The following is a 25141-nucleotide window of genomic DNA, read 5'->3' as shown; positions in this document are numbered from 1 at the left end:
ACATGGGTTTAGATAAGATCATACAAGGGGAGATGTAGATGAGAGAAGATCAACGACATTGAAGTGGTAGTCAGAAGAAGAGGAAGCGAGAAAAAACAGATAAAAGTGGCCATAGCAGTAGGTAGGCACGGGGGGTGGGTAGGTTCACTAAAGCAAGGGAGGGAGGAGAGTGTATTTAAAAAGGAGAGATTGGTCAACTGTGAGGGATGCTGCAAAGGCTCACATTGGATGAGGACTGAGAAGAGGTTCTGGTTCCCCTGTTCTGGAATAAGCAAGGAGATCATTCATTTAGTGGATCTTTATGGAGATGTAAAAATAGCATTTTGTATCATAAGGGAGGTGGTGATGAAATAGCTCAGGAGTTCATAGAAACAAGAGGTTGGCATTTGTGACAGAGCTAGAATGTTGGAGTAGTAAGGGATTTTGGTGATTGTCTGAATGTTAACATTGTCCTCTTGTTGTTTCCTCTGTGAATCTTGCCCCAGAACTTTAGTTAAAACAACAGCAAAGTTTTGATGTGATATTGATGTTTTAGTCATTTATCTCAAAAAGCAACATTGGCTTGGACAGACATACATTTCATTAGGAGATCACAACGGAAATTTTGAAAATTGCTTCTTGGTTGTGTTCTCATTTGTAAATTATAATCAAGAAAAACAAATTGTAGGAGTGAAGATTAATCTTTTAACGGACAAATTAAATATCGCTGTACAATGGCGTATACTTGGTGCTATAAATTAGTTTATGCAGAATTTATGAGTCAAACCTAGGCAATTAATTCTAATGGTTATTCAAGAAGAATTGGTCATGAGGATAATTGGGAGGAAGCAGGGGTTAGTTAAGATAAACACTAATTTTGAATAATCAAATTTTACTGTTTTTTTTAAGAAATGCATTTTGCTGTTCGCCTCATGTGTGCGCATGTGCATGTGCACGTGACCTTCTGCTTACTGAAACATGAAAAACTTGTTTGTTTCAGGATCAGATTTGCAAGTATGTCTCCCCAAGGGCCCAACATGCTGTTCAAGAAAGATGGAAGAAAAATACCAACTAACAGCACGATTGAACATGGAACAACTGCTTCAGTCTGCAAGTATGGAGCTCAAGTTCTTAATTATTCAGAATGCTGCGGTTTTCCAAGGTGAGTTCTGGGGATCATTTTAGATGTGCTGCTCAATGGCATCATTATTCGGGCACTGGGCTCTCAAATGCTAAATATAATTTATGAATTACCATTCCAGCATTAATGCTTGAATTATAAAAGCCTCCCAGGAAGAGATTCTGTTTAAGGAAAAACACAGTTCTTAGAGAAGCTTCGTTTCAGTCTTTGGAAAGGTGGGTATTGTCAAAAATCATTGTCCAAGGACATTCTGTTTACCTCTATGCATAGGCTGTAAATCTCTGCAGAAAGAGTAAATGATATTTCCTTTCAACTAGCCTATAATACCACAAGTTTTATTAAAGACAAAACATTTACTTTAATACCAGTTTTCTCCAGGAGTGAGTTAAATACTTGTGGAACATACACGAACTCCTTCTGACCACTGGGACCATTTCCGTGTAGGAGGGAGAAACTGGCTCGATGGCCCTACATCTTCTCATTTGTGTGAGTGGTTACCTCTTCTCTCTTTGTGAGTCTTAGTTCTTACTACACCTGTCCCTGACTGTCGAAGAAGCTGTTGTGGCATTGCCCAAATGCCTAGGGAATGGCACTCCTAACCTATAGGATTATCATAGCAGGGTAGGGAGTACTTCCCTTGATTGGAAGATGGTAGGGGTTGTGGCGGTGCTGCTAGTAAGCACTTATATAGCATTATGTGTGAGGTACTCTTTTAAGTGCTGTATATATATTACTTCATTTAATCCTCGCAATAACCCAGTTAGTTATTATTATTAGCACCCTCATTATATGGATGAAAACCCAAGGCACAGAATGGTCAAGTAACTTGCCCAAGGTCATGCAACTAATAAATGGTGAAAATAGGATTTGAACCCAGGTGGCCTGACTCTTAGAATCTATACTGTCAACCACCTTGGTGTGTGTGCCTCCTCCCGCAAAGGAAAATTAGTTAGAGATATTGAGGCTTTATTCTACCCTTCCTTAAGCAGACGGAATCAGATGCCTTTTTCTTGCCCCACGAAGAGAGAATTGGGATCAGGTCGACAAATAACACTTCTGACATGTTGACATTCCAGATCTTTAGGTGTATGGCACCTTTGTAAGAATTAACCTCTCTGAATTGGAACGTGGGGTGGTTATAACTTATTTTGTATATTATAGTGAAGTTCTTAGAATTAGCTAAGAAAGTTATTCAAAATCACTAATAAAGCATACATTCAGAACAGTTTCTTGGGTCAAAGCCTCAGGGGATGTTGGGTTGATTATATGAAATGGATATAAGCTTGAAGTATTTGTAAATCTATTTATGCAGCCAGGCTCTCATGAAGAGTTTGTTGAGACTAATAATTTAGTGATAGAATGAATAATTTAAGCTGATTTCAAAAATACATGTACCATTCATGTACTTCTTAGACTGGTTGTGGAGCTAATCTGCTGGCTGAGAGTGGGGTGATAAGAAGTGATGTAACATGAGAATTGGGTTGAGATGGAGAGCTGAATCTTACTCGTTGGGGTGTCAAGATGCTTTTGTAGAATGGAGTATTCCTACCACTGCCTGGCTGGAGGGGGTGGCAGAGCGAGCACACTGGTGTTCTGGCATGCAGAGTAGCTGACATGGCTGCCCATCTGAGGGCCCTGGGTGGCAGCATTCCTATCTCTGTCCAGTCGTGCACTTGGCACATTGTGTTTTCTAGGCCTGCAACATCACGAGACCAGGACAGAAAGAAGTCCTGACAAGATTGTGATTGGACAGGCTGCCAGATATGGCTGTTGTAGCAGGAAGTTGAGTGTTAGTCGTGTGAATGGAGGAACAAAGGTGGAGGGAGCACCTACTAGCTGTATCTTCTCTCTCTCTCTCTCTTCTATACATACACACGCAAATATATATATCTCCAATTGTGGCAATGGGCAGAAGGACAGCCCTAGAAAGGAATGTGGGGGGAACTCAGTGATGTCTGCCCTCATGGCTCGTGCCTTGTACCTCGTCACCGTCTGTACGTGTTCTTCATGTTGTTTCGTTCTCTTATTCTTTTCCCGCTTCAACTTTAGAAAAAAGAAACCATGGTCCCAAATGTCAAGGCCATGTTCATGCCCCCAAATCCTTTTTGTAACAAGCAATTGGAGAGACAAGATGAAAACCAGGGACCTCTGCCATTTGATGTATTATGAATTGCTACGAAGAAGAGAGCCTCCACTTTTTTTTTTCGCCTTATCACTACTTACGATTCTAATGAATTTAAATTGGGGGGGGGCAGTTGTTTTTTTCCCCTAAAATACATCCTCGCCCAGAGATTGTGGTAGACCAAATTATTGAGAAAATTGGTCCAATGCTTCACTCATATGAAATCTGATGTGAGCTGTTTCTCCACCACATGAAGTTGAAGAAAGCTCATCTTGATCTTGGCCTAGATCCACAATCTCTTCAGGATTCCTTCCCTGGGTCCACACTGGGGGTATTTAAGCAGTGAGTGCTTTCTGCAAATATGTGCACAGTTCCACAAGCAATCCTTATGGCCTCGATTTGGATTTTATGTCTTCGTTTGCAGGAAGCCTTTGCCCTCATAAATGAGCCTGGGGCCCTTTACTATAGTTATTGGAGTGCTCTATTGCTAATGTTGTTTTGATAATGATTGAAGCATTAAAAAAAGTTGCTCTTTATTTTCAATCTTTGCATTGCCTCGTTTCCTAAATTTAATTTACTTAGATGTGCTTAGTAAAATGGGGCAGCACAATCGTTTTTTGTTTCTGCTTAATTAATTCTTTTTGAAAAACTCCACTAAAAGTAGATTTTTTTCTCTTTTTCTTCTCTCCTACCTAATAATAATAATTATGATAATAATAATAGTGACAATTTATTAAGTGCCTACTATATGATGCTTCCTTTTACATAATTATCTCCTTTAATATTCCCAGCAGCCCTGTGAGGTTCATACTGTAATTATCTCCCTTTTACAGATGAGGAAGCTCATTGATGCCACAGCTTTTTCCAAGCCAACATGTGACATGGTTTTCTTTGTTCTTAGTGTGTTTGAGGTAAAATAAAATTAGGGAGTTGTAGGATCTGTCGTCCTTGAGAAAAAAAAATGTGATGGAGTTCTGAATTTTTCCTCATAGCTTCACCACCTCTGTACCTTCAAGCCCTGAGTTCTGTTTCTTTCATAGAATTTCATTATAACTTTCAGCCTTGCACTATCAAGAAACATGTGGGTGTATGTCCAGGTTTCCTCGGTATGTTGGATGATGCCAGTCTTTCCCAAGGTGCCTCTGACTTTAAGTGAGGACAGACTCTTCAGATTACAGCAACACTTTACTTTTCTGGAAGGTAATTATCCCACAACTTGAACTCTCTGTCAGTGAGGAGCAATAGTGGTGAAGCAGAAAACATCTCTGTGCACCCAAAATGCCACAGAGCTCTTGCTTCTGTAGTTGACTTGTCTGGGAGCTCCACTCCTTGGGTTCTTGTTCAGAGTCTACTGTTCCAAATTTATGCACAGTCTTTACCAGCTGGATTTTCTAGTTTTCTAGCCAGTAATACATAAGCAGTTAAATTGAAGGGTGCTGGAAGGCTGCCAGAGGGAGGTACATATAAACAGCAAGAAGTTACAAGCTACAGTAAGGGTCGAGGACGTGAAAGTGGACTCCAGAACTCCCTGGATATGGCCGTTCGGAGGCATTTGGAAGAGGGGTGTATCTCTACATGCTTCAGTAACCCTTGTATTATAGTAGGTCCAATAACTGATGTTCATGCTGATGGTTGTGAATCAATGAGGAAAGATCAGATTATTCTCATTGTTTTTTCTTAATATTTCCCTTTTAATCAGCTAAAAATATTTTTTGCTGCTTAAAAGTAATGGAAGAAACACTGGACTTGGAGTCAGAAAAACTAAGTTCTAGTTCTGTTATTTATGGGCTTTATGACTTTGGGTGGTTATTTAGATTCTAATAGCCTCGGTTTGCTTATCTGCAAAGTGGGGATAATTACAGTCCTGCTTACCTCATAGAATAGAGATAATGTATGTGAAGGTGTCTTGAAAACTGTAGAGCACTATATATCATATACTATATATTTTATATATATATGTGGCATTATTATCTGGACTGCTTCACCCCAGATGGTGCCAGATAAATGATGTATTCCTGTTATAGATGTTAACCTAGACAAAGCTCGAGTTCCTGATGTAATTCAGCAACTCTTGCCACACGCAGATGATATTCAAACAGCTTCAGTGCACAGGTGAGAAAGCACTTGGGCAAAGGGACCTTTGAAAAAAGGGGTTATTCTGTGCATTCCTAGATGGGAAGCTATGCTGTTTGAAATACCAAAACTGCCAGGAGTAATCCTTTTTCAGCTTCCCAACACTTCTCTTCTGGCCCCCATCCGCTATATTTCACAAACAAGCAGCTCGAAGAGGCCCTATTTTAATTGCATGTTCTGGCCCATGCTCTCATGGCACAGAGAAGGAACAGAGGAGTCCGGGTTTAGAGATCTTTAGTTCATCTTCACCCTAGGTTGGAAGGCTTGCTTCTACCTGCTTTCTGTGGAGGAGCAGAGACAGACATCTCTGAATGGGGAGAGTGTTTCTGAATGGGGAGAGTGTTTCTGCGTGTCTTCTGTCTCTCCACTCCCCTATTTTCCATTTCCATCTGCTGTGGCAGTTGTTACACTATTTTTCTGTCAGATTTCTGTCTCTCCCACTCCCCCTAAATAAAATTGACCTTGGTTAGCACACCCTTTTCCATCAGCTCAGGGCAATTTCTCCAGTCATTTCTGCTTGAAATAACTGTTTAGGGACATTATTCAAGCAAAGCTTTTTCCCTTCATGGTTAATATGTGACTAAATAATTGCCTGAATGTTGATAAACATGTTTTTGAGATTCAATCATTTGTTAATTTAGTTTTTATAATGTAGTGGGGGTTTTAAGTGAATACCGAGCAATTTTTCTCCATTTCACAATTTTTTCCCCTTGACTAGTCTGACAGTTCCTCTGCCATGTTCCAGCTCTGTGCAGGCTGAACCCCACTGAGTCCCCAACTCAAACTTCTGGCCATTCTGTCACAACCCTTTTTTCTTTGGGGGGAAACAAAAACGTACAAGAGAGAATAATTACATTAATGTCTAATCAGAACTCAAGTTATTTGCCAGAGCTAAGTATAATAGCATTAAACTGAATAGAAGAATTTTAGGAACGCACACCATGACCGTGACCGAGGTTATATATCCTCAGAAATGTAAATTATTAATCAAACCGCTCATCTGTACAGCAAAGCTCTAGTAATCCCATTATAAAAGGGTGAGTTTCTCATCACAGCCCAGAAGATGCTGGCTTTAATTAGTGTACTTTTACGGTGCTGACTCAAAGAGAGATTTTGGTTACAAAGTTTTAAAAAATGTGATTCTTTAATTATTAGTGCGATTGGAAAAGCAATTGGAAACTGGGTTTTTAAAGTCATGTCGGTTTGAAAACTCAGAACTTTTGGATTCAATTCCGTTTCAAAATTCTGTGGCTTTAGCCGAGCCGGAGGCTGGGGGAGTGGTAAACCTTTCCTGTGCCCTCTATTGATTTAGAAAAGTCAGTCATTAGACTGAAAACTGTTTAATAAAAAGAGCATAGAAAAATGACTCAGTGTGCGGGTGGAGACTGTGCTAGGGCAAATTGTGTGGTGAGGCAATTATGCAGATGAACTTTCTACCCAGCCCGGCCCCCTTGATTCAGCAGGGCTCAGAACTCACCCCCTCTCGCTGCCGTCATCACCGCCCACCTTCTCACTAGTGCCTCAACAAAGCAAAGTAAGGACATTGTCCCTGCCCTCTAGAAGCTTCCCGGAAAAATACCACTTTTGCCTAGAGTGACTCCTCCCCACCCCTCCCCCACTGGGATTTGTTTCCTTTCTGAAAACATATGTTCCTCCTCCTCTTTCTGTCTCACTGAGTTGCAGTACCTGATATCGGAGTAATGAAGCATATGTTTGAGAGATTTGAATTCTCCTGTCGGTAGAGTGGAAGTAGAAACAATTTTCCTTTAAGCTGGAAGTGGTATTGTAGAAATTAAAAACACCTGACTGTGAGATGCTCCCAGGGGCTGAGGTACGCAGTTGTCTTCCTCCTTTTCTTTCATGCCACATCTTTCAGTCAGTCACCAGGTCTTGTTTCTTCCGTACTTCCTTACATCTTTTTCCTACATTCCATTCCCCTTTGCACCCTCTGGGTCTCAGGTGTCTCATTTATCACATGCCAGTGCCTGCTAGCTGTCTCTCTGCTTTTAGTTCCAGGCTGCAGCAGCTCAGATCTAGACTGCCAGCAAAGGCAGAATGGATTTCACGCCTTTAGTCTCCTGCTTGGCCTCTCAGTTCAGCAGTGGGGTATAATGATTAAGAGGGCAGGCTCTGGGTCATTTGGGCCGGGTTTGCCTGAGTCTGGGTGGGGAGAGGTAGGAGATGTGGGGCTGGTGTGGAGAGAAAGTTAAGGGCTTAGGGTGAGAATCAGGAACCTCCTCTCTGAACATGTACTCAGTCAGTGAGAGATGAGTGAAAGACGTCCAGTTCGAAAGGGATTTACTTGTATTATCTCACTTAAACCTCACAACAATCCACAATGAGGTTGGTACTGTTATTAGTCTCATTTTACCACTGAGGGAGTGGAGGCTCAGAGAGATTAAGTAACTTGTCTGAAGTTCACAGCCAACTTTAATGAATGACAGAGACAAGAATTGAACTCATACAGCTCCAGTGCCTGTACCCTTAATCAGCACATGTTATGCAGCCTCTCTGTATTTTGTTTCATGATCACGGGCAATCTCCCCAATTCTAGCTTTGTTTCTTGCAAGGGAGTTCTATTGTATTAAATTAAAAAAAAAACATTTGCTGAGCAAGTACCTAGCATGTCTGAAGGCAGGTATTGAGGGGGATTCAAAGATAAAAACTACCTCATGCCTACCCTCAAGTACCTCACATGTCAGGAACCAAGACTTTTACATGAATAACTTGAGTACCAGACATCCTAAGAGAAATTCTGTAAGAAATATTTTAGCAGTTTTCTGTGGGGAGTATGGGTGGATTCAGAGCTCAAAGCTTATACGATTTGGGGGCCCTCTTTAAGAAAAAAGAAGACAATGTCTGTGGCTCTTCTAGGAGGGGCTTGCAAGTGTGGGTCCCTGTAGCTTGAGTTTCATTAGCTTTACAGGAAATCCACCTTTGTATGGGAGTGTGGGGTTGGAAAAGATTAATTCCCACCAGAGAGTAGAAGTTCTGGGAGACTGTTGCCTATGTGAATTCTCCAGACGGACATGGCTCTTGATCAAAGAGAAGGGCAGGTGAGGGAGTTAGGTAAATCAGTGCACATCTTTTTCTAAACTAAATTAAACTTTAAACATTAATTGCCTACCAGATATCAGTCTGTCTAGACTTCTTCGGTAGCTTTATAGCCACTCAGTCTTCCCTCTTGTAAAGGCAAAACCCTTAGGAGACAAGCAGAGGGCTGGGAATAGTGTGACAGACATGTGCTCTGGCTTCAGGCAGACTGTGGAGTCTAAGTCTCAGCTCTGCTACTTCTCTTCGTGACCAAAGGCAAGTCACTTCTCTCTGCACAAAGAGGGTTAAATCAGTAGAGAGCTGTGAAGAGCTCAGCCCTATACTAATCTGTAGGAATCAGACACATGGTAGCCATTGTTTTTGTTAGTCCTCTTGTGCATTTATAAGCATAACTGTATATGCAATATAATATCCTTTTTGTGGTATTGAATGTCACATAACTGGCACATACATGCTTTTTAAAAATGCTTTTATATGCTTTAATATAATTAATATTAGAACATTCTAATATACCCACTCATAATCCTATCATTCAGAGAGAACTGCTTGTAACATTTTTGTATGTTTCCTTCCTTTCTCTGTGTGTGTGTATATTTAAGACTAACTAGTATACCGTTTCTAAATGGTCCCCTAGTGGTCTGAATGAGTTAAAGTAGCCTCTAGCTCTAACGGGCAATGGCAGACTGATTTCGTTGGGCTGCATTAAGAGAGGAAGGAGAACAAACATGTTGAAAAGAAGTTTATGATGCTTCCCTCCTTTGCTTGAAGTTTTTAGCATTAGTTCTGGACCTGATTAACTGAAATGTAATCAGGGGATTAGGCCAGGTTCCACTGTATTCCCTCTCCTGGGAAACCTGTGTTTTAGCTTTCTAGCACTTACCAAGTTCATAGTGATCTATATGTATGGATATTTGATTAACATGGGTCTCCTTTACTAGAGAACGATCTCTCTGAAGGTAGGGCTTATGTGTGTTCTGCTGCACCCATGTATCCCCAGGTGAGATAGTAGACACACAGTAAATGTTTGAATGAACACACATACACGCAAGATTTCTAACTCTCCCACTTCCTCTGCAACAAGTACCACTATGACCAGATTGAAAAGATATAGCCTGTTACCTGCAGCATTTATTTCTGAGCTTGAAAATCTCCTCAGTTGTAAAATCTTACAAGTCTACAGAATGGGTTGATGCTTGTTCACCGAAATGAATGTCTTGTGCTTACCTCAACCTCTGCCTCTGCCTCTGGTCTTAGCGCTCTGGGGTTTGCTGGTTGCCTGTTCTTCCAGCCTGACCTAGAGCACTGTGAATAAGGCCTCAGTGCCCCGTGTTTACACCTTGTGAGCAAGAATCATGAGAAATGTGATACCTGTCAGCTTCTCCAGACATGCCCTTATGTGCCATTCTTGATTACTGTGAGCACTTAAAAGTAATAGAGCAGACTTTATTTCAGAATATTTTTTTAAATCAATTTGTACTGCACAAATAAGTACTACAGTAATCCCCCCCTTATCAGTGGTTTTACTTTCCACAGTTTCAGTTACTATCCTTAACCACAGTCTAAGAGCAGATGCTTCTTCTTCTGATGTGTGGTTAGAGGGTTAATAGTAGCCTAACCTGACGTCCCAAGGCCTACGTCATCACCTCACCTCATCTTATCACATAGGCATTTTATCCTCTTACACCAGCACAAGAAGAAGGGTGAGGACATTACAACAAGATATTTTGAAAAAGAGAGAGACCACATTCACATCAGTTTTACTATAGCATATTTGTTATAATTGTTCTATTTTATTATTAGTTATTGTTGCTAACCTCTTACTCTGCCTAATTTATAAATTAAACTTTATCATAGGTATGTGTATGTAGAGGAAAGAACAGTATGTATAGGGTTTGGTACAATCAGTAGTTTTAGGAATCTATTGGGGGTCTTGGAATTATACCCTTTGGAATAGGGGGGGCCTACTATACATGTTTATTAAAGAAAATGAAAGAACACAAAGAAAAAAGTGGAAAATAAAATGATTCACATTTTAGTACCCAAAGGATAGCTATTGTTAACATTTTGGTATATAATCTTGCATACTTTTTTTCAGTATTATACATATATATGTGTGTGTATTTTTTTCATGTAATATAGTCATCTTTCCTTGTCAATAATAAATTTCCTTTAATGCAATAGAAATATAGTATTTAGCAGCCACCTAATACTTAGTCATGTGGCTGTCTCATATGTTATGAATCCAGCTCTCTCTATTAGAAATTTAGATTACAGTCACCAAACCATAGTGAGATAAATAACATCCATGTACCTAAATATTTTATGCACATTCCTAATTACTTCTTCAGGGTAAATTCCTGGAACTGAAAATGCTGGGTCAGAGGCTATGCAGTTTTTAAGGTTTCTCATATTTGTTGCCTATTTGACTTCTGTAAGATTATACCTATTTTTACTCTTATTAGCAATGTACAAATGTTGGTTTTCCTGACCATTTGCCATTTTACAGTAACCCCACTCTGGTGAAAAATGGTATTCTTGGTATTAGGGAGATTTGATGGTCATTTGTACTTTTTATTGCATGTTTGTTCTCATTAGTATTATTTTATCATTTAAGAAATTTAGCTATTCATTATTATTGAGATATCCTTTTATTGATTTGTAAGAGCTTTTTGTATAGGATGCTAACCCATTTTACATGTTATAAATTATTTTTACTGATTTGTTAATTTGAGTTTTCATTTCTTATGAAGGTTTAAAAACACCTTCAGTCAAATGTTACAGTGTCATCCTTTGGTTTCCAATATATTCTTTTGATTTTTTACTAATTGATACTAGACTTAGCATGAAGCAAAGATGTATTTATTTCCTGTTCTGACACTAGTGTTTCCTGTGTGAAAATTGGTAAGTAACTTAAAATATCTGAGTTTTTTTTCTTATGTGTAAGATAACACCTGACCTGCCAATCTGCCAGAGCTTTTGAAGATCAAAAGAGGTAATGTATATAAAGAGGTTTTGAAAAGTTGCACGGATTATGGTTCTTGTTATTCAGTTGTCCCCAACACTGATTAGTCTGATTGAGTCATGTTTACTGAACTGAAAACAGCATTGCCTTTTCTTGCCCTGGATCTGAGACTTTTCTGGTTATTTAATAGGAAGTAATTTTGGTATAGAAGTGCACTGGAGTCTTTGCTCTGGTAGTTGGAAACATGCTCAGAGGGTGGTGAAATGTTGTCTGCTACCAGCCTTTTTGCCTGGAGCATGGATTCTGGGCACCAATCCCACCTTCGTAGCTGGGAAAATGGGCCCTGGAACTGTTCTTTGATGTAGTATGTGTGTTTACTCCCACATGCCCCAGCCCTTGAAGGGTAGCTAAAGAATCCCATTCATTGAGGCCAGTGTGCGTATTCCTGTCCAACAGAGTGGTAGGCAGGGGAAAACCCAAAAGCCTTCTGTCCACACTCCTATTCCTTGGGGACTAGAAACATAGTACTCTTTCTAGCAATTAACATTTGGAACAGATGCACTGGTCTATCAGATAAATCAGTGGCTTAGCATTGCTTTGTGGTACACATTCTGGAAAGAGTTGTTTATTGGGAAAAATTTTTTTTTTAATTGTAAGATGACCATACTTCTCCCTTTCCAAATGCCAGATTTAAAAAAAATCAGAGAGGCAGGAAAAACAATCGAAATATCTCATGCATCAAAATAATCATTAGTGGAAAAACAAAGTATGTTCTTTCTGGCAATCTCTGCCAGATGGTTGAGATGGTTTATAGTGGAAAATGAAGCTTAAATGATGCACACATTATTTCAAATATAACCTTGAGAGGTTTTGTTTTTGTTTTGGTGGGAGGAGAAGATAGTGTATGCTCACATAGCATAAGACTTCTTGAAGGTCGGAAGCCTCTGGAAAGTTGGTGAGGTTAGACATTTGAACTCATCTGGGTCACTTACCTGAAGGAGAAGCAAGAAGGCTAAGTTTTTTGAAAGTCTGCTATGTGCTGGGTTTGATGAATCTTCATAAGTATAAGGATACTGCTAGATATTATTGTCCCATTTCATAGATGTGGAAACTGGAGTTAAGAGTCATTAAGCAATTTGCCAACGGCCACATAACCAGTAACTAGCAGCATTAATGCTCTAACTTACAAGTCATTACTCTTTTCTTTAAGCCACACAGTCTACCTTAGAGTAAGAAGATAAAAGTGAGCTTTAACAACTCATGAAAATCATCATAGAGGGTTTTAAAAAATAGAAAATGCTGTTAGGGATATAAATAAAATACCTCAAGAATGGCCTCCAAATTTTATTTGGTGGAAGGCTTCAAATTCCACTGATGTAAAACAGTTCTCTGTAGGGGGCCTACTAGGGTGAGTTAATTGTACCCTGAGTATCCTATGGAAGCATGGCGTCCTTTCCTATTGCCTCATGAAGAGTCATATGCACACCCTTCGGAGTTCATTTTAGTACTTTTCAGCCTGACATCTAAGGGGGCTGCTACTATGACAAACACAATCTGGTCAGATGTTGTTATTTTGCACTACATTTAATTTCTTCCTGCCAAAGATTTAGACTTCTTTTTCCTGATAAAGATCAGGGGAAATTGTCTGGTATTTACAAAATCCCATCCAGGCGTATCTGTTACAATGTTCACTTAGCAAAGTTTATTAGATTATTAGGGCTTTAAACCCTTGGGCTCTTTCGTTATTGAAATTAAAAAAAGAAAAACCCAAACATCTTCAACACATTTAAGTGGCATAATTAGAGCCTGGACTTGTCTTACAGGCATTTTAGAATTATGAAAATGATTGAAATAGTATTTGCTTCCTGAGATACTTGCTGAGTTTGACAGGGATGAAAGGAAAGCAGTTGTGCTCCTTTGGTCTCCTGAGTTAACGGGGTAAGTGATATCTGCAACTGAAATACGTTTGCTATAGTTGTATGATGAAATTACTCCCGTAAGTAGTTAGCCATACCACACAGGCCCTCTCTTTCTTGGCCTAGTTAAAATGTGGGCAGTACAGTGTTAGAGGAACATGTGGGTCTGTTACTTCCTTGCTGATGAAATCTGTTGAGGGTAAACACTGAACTAGACTCCTTAAACTCAAATTCTTTGCTTATACCTACACTATACTAGATATAGAAGGACAGTAATAGAAATATCCAATATTTTCAAGGCATAGTGAGTAATGGTTTATATACACTGTGGTGTTCCTCAAGGGATTTCAGTGTGCTTTGCATGCAATGATTATGTTTTCAAGCATGGCCGAGTTGAAAGTTGGTGTCACTGTTGTTATATTCTTTGTTGTGTGAATGGAGACATGGGAGGGTTGAGTTGGTGACCTGGATTAATCAAGCTAAGGAGCTGGTAACTGATCTGGTACTTTAGATATATAGTGTACTTGGGAGCAAGAAGCTAGACAAAAGCAGTAAATTATGCTTATTTGTTTTGGGGAGTAGGGTGGAGTGATACTAGTTCAGGCATCAAAATATTAGAACATCAAACTGCTTAAGAAAGAAAGAGGACTGTTTTAAAACATTGAATGGAAGTGTTCATTACATGTCAACTTAAGCATTTTCCTCTATTGTACACGTACATGGTGTCATAACTAGGCTTTTAAAAAGTTACTGAAGCCCAGTTCTTTAGAGACTATATTAGAAATGTGTCACAAGCAGGACCATGGTTGGTCTTTTTCTTCTTATTTTGAAGGCAGTCAGAAGCCCTTAATGCGAAAACTGTAATAGTGCAAACATATTTTTATACATTAGACATACAGGCAATAAATGCTGAAATGGCAGAAGTGAACTCAAGGCAGGAGGTAAATATTTTATAAAAATTAATGATCTACAGTGAACTCTCATTAACTCTGGCTCTGTTAATTTGAATATTGCAATAATTTGACTTGGACTGAAGTTTACTTTCATCCCATTTATGAAGAAAGAACCTGATAAACAAATTAATAGCATATATAAGATTTGCAGGAAGGCATATTTAACTTGCTTGAAGGACTTGAGCGAGCCCATTAATTAGCTAATTACAACAAGCTTTGCTTATTAAAGCAAGCCTGGTAGAAACTCTACTTGGAAATACTTTATTAGCAGTGAGTTTGAATTAATCAAGGTATGGAAAAATAATAAAAGGTGGTGTAATGTTTAAGAGAATAGATTCTGGAATAAATTGACTTGAGCTTGGATCTTGTTACATAGGGGCATCCACTTAACCTCTCTAAGCTTCAATTTCCTCATCTCTAAGCAATAAATAATAGGACCTAACCGTAAACAGTTGTTGTGAGAAGTAAATGATAGGATGTGTGTAATAAAACAACTTAGAATGGTACCTAGAATATAGCAAGCCCTCAGTAAATGTAAGCTGGTGTTTGTTATTCTTGGAAAGTAGTTGTAAATCACACTTCACTAACTTACACTAGCCTTTCCTCTATGAATTCAGATTAGTGAAGATGTTCTGGAAAAACATCCTATTTGTTGAGCTAGCTGTTCTTGAATTTGAATGTGAGGCCATCTGGGGACAGTAAATTAATAAATTGGCCTAGCTATTCTATAGGCCAAATATAAACATTGAAAGGGATGATTATCAAGTCCAAATGTCTTTTCAGTTTCCCAGGAGAAAAATTCTAATTGAACAGATTTTATGTTATAAGCCTAGTTGGCTATGAGTTGATGTTGTGAAGATATTTTGGAGCCTGAAAAATACCAACAGTTTATATGTCTGAACATTTTATTATAACATTTGTAATATAATTACTTTTCTGCTATCCTGCTGTCTACTACATAAATAATAGGTATTACTTTTGGAAGAGAAATTTGTCAATACTGGTAGATATAAAACAGAATATAAACATCACCCAGAATCCTAATATCCAGAGATTACCATGGTCAGCATAGGCTTTCTGACTTTTTCTCTGCATATATCCAAACACACATATGTAGATTTTCTTACAAAAACACAATCATACTGCACACATTAAAAGCAGTGCTAGTGATAAACCCAGAGTGTGTGTGTTTTTCCTTCAGTTATTTTCAGCTGTGCTTTAAAATAGGGTATTAATTTGTAATCATGAGATGAACTTGGGCTTGAAAAATTGTATGTAATTTTACATCTGAGAGTCTTCCCCAGATCTCTTTCTGTTGAGACCAATAGAAATTCAGCACAGAGAATATGGCTTCAATTATCTTTATAGGTCTATTATAATTGAGAATTGATGTGTGTGTGTGTGAGAGAGACTGAGAATATGCCTGTGCATGCTGGGTGGAGATTTCCCCCTGTTGTGTGGTCTAGTGACAACATCGTTGGGCTGTGAGTGAGAAGATACAGCTTGTGGCTCTGATTCCATCGTGATTCACTGGCTGACCGCAGGCAATTAATTTCATTTTCCTGGGCCTTAGTTTTCTCATATATAAAATGTGGGGTTAGACCAGATAATTTCTACAGCTTCTTACAGCGCAAAGTGTCTTGAGTTTTTTAAAAACCAAACTTGCCTGTCTCCCTGGAAGAACCCGAGGCTCTGTGGATCGCTTCCTAAAGAGAGGAGGGGTGATGAATCTCAGCAGCTTCTTTGGAGCCAGATAGACCAATGGCTGTAATTTTTAGCCTATCAGGCGTTTGACTTTTGAAAGTGCTAAATCCTCCATTAGGAATAAATGTGGAAGCTCCAGGTTATTTATCGTTATTTACACTTTCCATTCATAACTGTCAGTGTCAGAGGCTCTGTCGACATAACTGCGTCAATGAGGCTAGCTTTAATCAGTTCAGTGGCGGCTAAGTCACAAATATATCAAATAGCCAATCATAATGCAGGAGCCCTCTAAAGCCTGACTGAATTATTTATTTTGTTATGATGAAAGTGTCTGGGCTTTATTGCGTTTTCTTTGAAAAACTTGATTCAGCTTGAAGTCTAGAAGATAAAAGATCGGCGATTGTCTCTCAGATTCTTATTCTGCTTTCCTTCAAGGCTTTTCATTTTTCACAAGCCATTGTTAGCACTTTTGAAGTCAAGGTGAGAAAGCTGTGATATTTTTTATCCTAGGGGTTTAAGCATGTGTGAAAAAATTTTACCTTTGATTTCGTGTCCCATTTCTGTCATGTGGAAGCTGTGTGACCTTGAAATACCCACTTAACCTGTCTGAGCCTCATGTTCTTCATCTGTAAAATGGGGATAATATTTGTCTTGCCTAAATCGTAAATTTTTATGAGACCCAAATAAGTTGCCTTGTTGTCATACAAATGTGAGGTTTTTATTATGATCACTAAGCTTAATGTTATTATTTAGGCCCTCAGTAGGTAGGTCTGACTTGATATAACAAATATGACCCAGAGAAATCATTTGCAAGTCAGTTTTATAAACCAGAAATGTCTCTGCCTTACACTAAACCCTGGTACATTATTGCAGAAAATCTTGTCCCCCAGAAGTCATTAAAAAATTAAAGGATTCAACAGACTTAAAATCATACTCAACTGAAAAAAACGAACAATATTGAAATAAAACCTGGGCGCTGCAAATCACATTAAATGCAATGCTAAAGATAAAGCTCCAGAGGCTCTGAAAAGGGAAATAATTCATCTTGCTTCAAAAATGCTCAGGACCTTTTGGGGGATGGGAGGGGGTGGGGGAGTGGTCCACTGGCAGTGGGAGGTCAGGGAGAGGAGAAGACAAGAAGAAAAACATTTAAAATATAGCTGTCCTGAACAGTCGTCTCTGTGTCAGTCCATGTAGCTATTACCGACCCCCACCATACACTTATTATTCTTTCTCCAGACATCTTTCATACAGTCAGTGGAGCCATAGTAGAAATGTGCCTTTGTGCTTACAAAAAAGTTGTATGGGCTCTCTAGAATCACTTTTGTTTTCTTTTCTTCTATGCAGCCATTCAGAGGCCCTACTTACCAGCATAGCAGGAAATAAAAGAGATAAATACCTAGGGCCAAAGCAAAACACAAAGGAAGCAAGATCAGAGAATTGAGAAGTGTGGAGAGAGAACATTTAAGTAGAGTAACATGGTCACTGGTAGGAAGGAACCATGTCAGGCTTACATGGTGCATTATCTCATGTTTAGGTTGAGCCGTGGCCAATTAATTTTCATGTGCTGAAGCACATTTGCATGTACTGAGCATGTGCTGAGAATGGCATTTATTGAGAATTGAAGAGCTAGGAGGTTTTATTCCTGATGTGACTGAAGCTGTGCTCCCAGGAATGATTTTCCAGCCCCTTCTAGTTGCAAGGCCCCTTGGAAGGCTCAGCACATGGAGAAGCGCCAGCCTTGGAATCCAAAGTGGTCATGTTCTAGCTCTGGGTCTTGGGACAAGCCATCTGAATCCCTTAGAGATCCACTTCCAGACCTTCAGATTAGGTCAGGTCTCTCTGCCATGCTGCTCCATCCATCCCGCCTGCCCCCAACTCCACACCCCCCACCTCTATCTTAGCACTTACCACCACAGCAATGATGTGCTTTGGATGCTTTGGAGGAGGGCTGAGGGGGATGTCTGTCCCATTCACTGGACTGAAAGCTGCTTGACAGGCTGTTCTTCTTCTCTGTATTCCTACCCCCCGACCCCCAGCTCAGTGATGGCAGGTAGATGCACACAATATGCTTTCAGCAGAGGTCAGTGAAACGTCATGTAATTTCTTTAAACCTTAGGTTTCCCATCTATAAAATGGAGCTACTACATGTCCAGTCTATATTAGTTATGAGAATTAGTTATTAGTTATGAGAATATGAAGATGTGTATATAAAATTGCATATTAAACCAAACAGCACTGTGTACTCACTTATGTAAGGGGCTATTACTAAAAGCATTGTTACGGGCATTTCATATTTTAAAATATAAGCTGTCTCCTTAATGGAGTTTGAGCAGATTAACATCTGTGAAGTGCAGTTTGTTTGTCTGTCCAAAGAGGTTGAGTTGTCCATAGATGGGTTTTAGTGGGTCCTCGAAGCCCCTGAATTTTGTATGTAAAACTGTGTATTTGTGACTTCTTTTCTGGAGAGAGAGCACATAGCTTAAATCAGATTCATAAAGGGGTTTTATGCCCCCTAAACAGTTAAGAACCATAAGGCTAGCTAATCTCTAAAACTCCTTTCGGCTCTAATCTGATTCTAAGAATTCAAAATTCTTATTTTGGATGGATGTTGCACCCCATCTCCTTTCTGAAATGTAGTTGTTGTCCTCACCAATGTTGCTTTAAAGAGGGCCTGGGATTTAGTCTGCAGAATTAGAAGCCTTCCTAGTATGTGTGTCAACTAACTGCAATAAACATCCTTTAAAGAAATCAAATAGCAATAGCAAAGCCACAGCCCAGTAGAGGCATTAGAGGAGTTGGGCCATTTAGGAGCCCAGCTGTGTTTGTTCTGCTCATAATGAAGCTACTGTATGCCATTTAGTTCTCTTGGGAAGTGATACAGTTAAAATCCCAACATCTGTAGAAATAGCAAGGTTGATTCACTTAGTTATATACACTGAGCTTTCCATTTTAATAGAGGTGGGCATAAAGCTATCAGGTTGAGAAGTATGGATCATTCCTACAGTGAGTAGAAGAAAGTGATCCTCCCGATTGTTTCAGAACCTTGTTTGCTGCTGACACTGGCAGGGGAAGACTGCTGACAACATGGGTGATCTCACCTTCATCTTTGGGAGGGGAGCATCCTCCAAGCAATCACTTATAGCAGCACCGTGGAAAATCCCCCCAAGAGTATGAAGTAGAACATAGAGGTTTTATTCAGGGCTCTGACACTAAGCAGGTAGTGTAACATTGGGCAAGTCTCTCCTTGATGCTGAGCCTCTTAGGCTAGCTGTCACCAGGAGCCTTCAGGGGCTGTTGTAATTATTACTAATAAGAATTATAATAATAGAGTTTCCACTTATCATCTGCTATGGCTACTATGCTATGGGCTTTAAAATAGAATTGATTTGATCCTTACAGTAATCCTATTAGGTAGGTCATATTATTTCTGTTTTATAGATGGGGAAAGCTGAAGCTCAGGGATGGTAAGCACCTTGTTCAAGTATTACCATGTGCCTACTCCATCCTGATTTCTCTTCTCTCACAGCCAGTCAGCACTGCGTCCTGTTGGTTATACCTCTTCTCCATCTCTACAACCACTGTTCTGGGTTCAGCCGTCAACTCTAGCCTGGACTTTTTAACGGCTTCCTCACTAATCTCCCTGTCTCCAGTTTTATACCCTTTGTCTAGCACCCATCAGTTTTAAAGATGTAACTCAGGTACCATTTCTTGCAGGAAACCTCTGATCACACCCTCCTCTCTGTATGTCTATTCTGCTTCATTAAAAAAATAATACTAGCCAATGTTTAATAACCATTTAGTTCCCACTAACTACTAGTCTCAGCTCATTATATGTATTAACTCACTGAATCCTCACAACCACCATATGAAGTAGGAACTATTAATACCACGTTTTACAGATGTTCCAGAACTTGCCCATGATCACACAGCTGTTCCATGCCAGGGCTGGAATGTGAACCCAGGTGCACTTACTCGAGAACTTGGTCTCTCAGTGTCTGTTCTGTCTTTTGCCTCATGTACTACCTATACCGGGAAACCTTCGATGGCTCTCTCCTAACTTATTTTTAAGAATAATCTGGGTTTCTAAACATCCAAATTAAGTTTGAAGCTGAAAATGAACAGTTTCAGGCATTTTTGGTAGACTTGACATGCTAAAATGGCCCCAGGACAAGCTAATCCTTCATTTATATAACACTAAACCCTTTAAATGTTCTTACTTCTATGAGACACATGGTTCCTATTTTCCAGGTAAGAAAACTGAGGGTAGAATGATGGGAAGTGACTTGCCTAAAGCAGAATTTCTCAAAATTGGCATTATTGACACCTAGGGCTGGAAACACCTTTGTTGTGCGGGGTCTGTGTACTGGGGGCTGTGTCACTGAGCGCCATTCCGTGTATTGTAGGATGTTTAGCAGAATCTCTGGCTTCCCCAGTTGTGACAACCAAAAATGTCACCAGACATTGTCAAATATCCCCTGGAGGGCCGATTCACCTCCTGTTGAAAACCGCTGGCCTGGAATCTCATGCTGGCAAGTGGCAGTTGGGAAACTGGCCTTCTAACTCACAATCCAGTTCTTTTCCCATTTCTCTGAGTTGGTTCCCATTCTTATTCTGATGGGGAAGATTGTGGTCTGTGGGGTGCTTTTGCATGGTAACCTTTCTTTCCCGAAGTGTTCTTTTTATACCATAGAAATTTGTGGCTAACCAAAGAGTAGCACACAAGTGATTTGCTGGGGTGCTTCATTGATTGAATCTAGTTATTTGATGCTGCCTGAATTTCTTTTCCTAAACAACGTGTGTATGTGCATGTTGTCTGGGAGGATTTGATAGAAAAGGACATGTGTATCTAGGTTTTATTGCCTGCAGGCTTATGTGAATCAGCACCTTCATTTTATTGAGTTTCTGTTTGCTTCAAGTGCCGGATTTTCTCCATCGGAAGTATTTCCTCGACAATGTCAAGTATTTTGGTAGGTTTCATTATGTAATTTTACTAGTGAGTGCTGCTGCTATCTCTTATGACAAGGCTTTGTAAGGGGTGTTGCTTCTACCAGTGTTTTGACCTCTAAGGAAGTTGTTTATTTCGAAGTTTTCCTTTCATTTAGGGCTATGTAAGACCCTGACAACCTGTCTCCTCTCCAGCTGCCCAGCCCCCCACCCCAAGAGAGAGAGAGAGCCATGGGTAGAGTGGGACACTAAGCAGGCCTGGCTGGCCTCCTTCACCAAGGCCCTCTGTGGATTCCTGGGAGGCTGGGTGGCACAGGGGGGATTTCTTCCTTTTTTGCTTTTGATATTTTTTCCAATTACAAAGGTAATTTTCCCTGATGGAAAAATGCACGTCACACTTAGACATGCTTAATGTAAAGAAAGAAACAATATGTTTATGTATATATACACACACACACAGAGAAAGAGAGAGAGAAGCGAAAGTCCCCCTTTATCCCCTCCTCTGTTTTACTGACATTCTTAACTACAAATACTGTAGAGAGTTTGATGTATGGATCCTTCCAAACTTCCCCCAAGTATCTGTGTATATACACGCGCACTCACTACTCATTCATACACAGTTGTGGAGTTTTTTTGCATAAATGGGACCATACCACACGTGCTGTTTTGCAACACACTTTTTCACTTCATAGATCTTCAGCATCTTTCAAAAGGACTACTTGAAGACTTTATCGTTTTTTCAAACAGCTGTATAATATTCCAATCCACCCACTCCCCTATTGGCAACCAATTAGGTGTGTGCTTTCTTTTTTCTTTTCTCTTACATGTACTGCTGAAGAGAGTATCTTTATTCACACCTTGTCATGCACTTGAAAGGCTATCCCTGGAGCAGAACCCCCTAGAAGTTGGAATGTTGTGTCCAGGGCAAGGTTTCCAGGGCCAGTGGGCCAGTACTGCACTCTCTGCTGCCTCCCAACGTGCAGAGAGAGTCTGCATCTGCCACTGCTCACTGGGGAAGCACCTAACTGATGGCTCCAGAGGACTGTCCCTGAGCAGTCTGCCTAAGAAACTGTGTTCTTCTTTTCAGCATGCCAGAAGCCAAGGAACACCAAGCTCCTGGTTCAGCCTTGCTAAGCTCCCTGAGCACAGGACCTAAATCCTGCTGTCCTATCACAGGCTTGAATTTGGAGGGCATTTTTTGTTAAGTCCCTCAGAAGCTTTATTTTTCTTTTTATGTCATCCAGCCAATGACTATTTAGTGAGCACCTACTGCATACCAGTCACTACTGGACACTTTCAGACACACACACGTGTAGTATTCAGCTGTATTCCTCAAAAACAAGGACAGGCTCTCTTTGTGTTATTTTTATGTCTTAATTAAAGGTTAATAGAAGAAATGCTTTGCTTCAGATTGAGTTTCAATTATATTTCACAAATAATCCTCTTAAAGTGGGTTAGTCCATTGTTTGTTTTTTTGTCCCTATCTGTATAAATCACTCTCTCTATAGAAAAACATCAAATTCTGTTTTCACAGAAGGCAGGGAAATAAGTTGTTTACACATTACCATTTGACTCCCTTCACCCCTTTCCTCATTACAAACATCTCAGCCACCCAAGTGAAGTTTATTTAAACTCCCAGCTATTCATGCAGACAGGACCCCTACAGCTAAGGAGTTTGGAGGAAGAAAGGACAGGGATTGTCTGTGACTTCCCTAGTCTCTCTGCTGGTTTGGGTTCGGCATCAGCATATTTGTTTTCATGTGTTAATTCACAACCCAGAGGTTTGGCTTTATTTCTGTGTCCATTTTCAGTTCTATAAATTAGGAAGGTGTTTCCATAATGTCAGAGGGAGCTTTAGAGTTGACCAAATGCAAACCCCTGTGTGTGACTCCTCTGTACAGCATATCTGAGGGTGTGATCATTTGGCCTTGGAGTGAAAAAGTCTTCTGAAGAATCCACCCTCTTAAGAGGCAGCCTGTTTAACTTGTGGTCAGCTTTAATTGCTAGTTCTTATGTTTGTTGGGTCAAAATCAACCTCCTTCCTACTCTTTCACCACACTGCTTGCTCTCTGTGGATAGGCTTCTACTTGGCTATTATCTCCCTAAATTTTGGTGCCCAAAATTGCACAATACAGAGCACAGGGTAGTTAGTGATCAACTCCTACAGGCTACATACTATACTTTTATTGAGGCAGCCAACCTTAGACACTCAATGTTGACTCAGTGAGTATTGAACTCCAAAGTCAAGCAAAATTCTCCAAACGTTTGTTACCAGCCTTCTTCCCATGTTTGGGGTGCTGGTTTTCTATTAATATGACATCTTACTAAATTTGAGCCAAACTTCTAGCCTGTTGAGATCAATAGTGTTTTAAAATGGGTTAACTGTTCCTTCCAGCTTCATGTAATTTGTAAATTTGATCCATGTACCCCTTATGCCATACCATTGATAAAAATGCTGAGCAGAGCAGATCATGTAGGTTCCCTACCAGAGACTTCCTTTGAGATTGACAGTTTATCTATTTACTAGCACCTCTGAGTACAGCCATTAAAGCAGTGAAGGGACCAGCCAGTGGTATTCTTTACAATTCATAGCAGTCTAGCTTGGACATGACTGTTCACTTTGTCCTGGGCCTTTTTGTAATCCAGAGGCAGTATGGCCACTATGTTCCTTTGGTGGTCAGACCAGTACTCCCATCATAAAAGGAAATGAGGTGCGCCTGGCAGTTGTTCTTATAAAACGGTGTCAGTTCCGTGTGATTACTTCTTCCTTTTTGAAATGCTCACACTGATGCTGGGGTTCTTGTTCACAGAGTCGAAGAATGAACTTCACAAACACGCAAGGTAGGAGAGCAAGGCAGAGGCTTTTCTTTAGAGATAAAGTGAGAGGACAGAGCTCCTGGTTCACTCTAGGAGGGGACAAGAACCCCGGGGTGGTGCGTTGTCTAGGGGTTTTACAGGCGGTTCAGAGACAAAGGGCTAGGGATGTACACCTGCTAAGTGGTCCCAAAATGTTTATCTTTGAAGAGACATTAAGTTTCTTATCTTCCTGGTTTTTTACAAGAAATTTACTGCTCTCATTTCCTCCCAAGATAGCAGCTTCCTGGTCTGGGAGCATATCACTCAAATACTGCCTGCTTTGCTCCCAAGGTAGTCTGAGTTACTGTCTGTTAAAGAGTATGTTAAGAGACTTACTTTTTAACTAATTGAGTTTTAAGATGCAATCTAATTTTCAAGATGGAATCCTTCCTGTTTTTACTACTTTGTTTTGGGCTTGCTTGCTACATTCCCAAGGTTGCAAATCACTTGATTAGGGCTGGAGGAAGAAAAGTAGTACCTGGGTAAAGTCAGAAAAACAAGCTGGCCTGCCCAACAGGCCAAAGCAAATCCCACAATGGATTATCTTGCTTTGTTTTTTTTCTGGAGGAGGTCCTCACCCTACTCTGTCTAAGCCCATGGTCCCTGTCTCAACACATCTTCCACTTGATGATGTGCTCTGAAATCTTGCTTGGGATTGATGTTAGATTGGTGCGATTATTATTTGTGACTGCCCCCTTCTTTCCCCCTTTAAGGAATACAGGAACCAGAGGGGCTGTGTTTTTGCTCGCTCTCACCACGTCTCCCGTACTTCTGCATCCAAAAATACTCTGTTACCTTTCCCCACACTGGGCTGACTCTCTCCTCCTTCCCATTCCCTCAGAACACTGCCCTCAGTTTTTCTAAGTGAGAGCTACTTACTGTAGTGATGGGTGCTAATGGGCTAACATGTTTCCAGCAATGAGTAATCTCTTTGCTTTCTGAGCAGGGCCTAAATCCCAACCTGTGATTAGGATGGTGGTAATTTTGGGCACCCTGGAAAGTTATTAATGTAGTGTGGGAGGCTGAAACCTTTTGTTTCCTCTCAAATAGGTGACTGCCATTTACACTCCACGTATGGCTTTCTGCCAATTGTGTTGGGGGCGATTTCAAGCCAAATTGATTGGTTAATTGCTTGTGGTCATCCGGCTTTTCAGCTGCCCGTGTAGCATCCCTGGAGGTAATTAGCGCTTCCAGAACTGGGGGTGAATAGGAGTTATTCATGGTCCTGGCTTCTGGAGTAGAGGCAGGGGCAGCACTAGCTTACAGTTATGAGTGAATCATTTTTACTTTTAAATGATTACTGCGGATTGATGAGTTTCTTTACCAATTTAAAAAAATCCATTATAGAGGAGTTTGATATACAATTGCCTTCTA

General features: G+C 40.1%; 1 protein-coding gene across 1 annotated transcript in view; it reads left to right on the top strand.

Moving 5' to 3' along the window:
- GPC3 (glypican 3) overlaps positions 1–25141 on the top strand; it is a 411502-nt gene that overhangs the window by 30276 nt on the left and 356085 nt on the right. Inside the window, exon 2 of the mRNA XM_036931239.2 lies at positions 980–1141. Coding sequence (XP_036787134.2) covers positions 980–1141 — 162 coding nt within the window. The remainder of the gene's footprint in view (positions 1–979; positions 1142–25141) is intronic.

Source organism: Manis pentadactyla, chromosome X, assembly GCF_030020395.1.
Source record: "Manis pentadactyla isolate mManPen7 chromosome X, mManPen7.hap1, whole genome shotgun sequence".
Taxonomy (NCBI): domain Eukaryota; kingdom Metazoa; phylum Chordata; class Mammalia; order Pholidota; family Manidae; genus Manis; species Manis pentadactyla.
The sequence above is the reverse complement of the archived record's forward strand: the minus strand, read 5'-3'. Positions and strand labels throughout refer to the sequence as shown.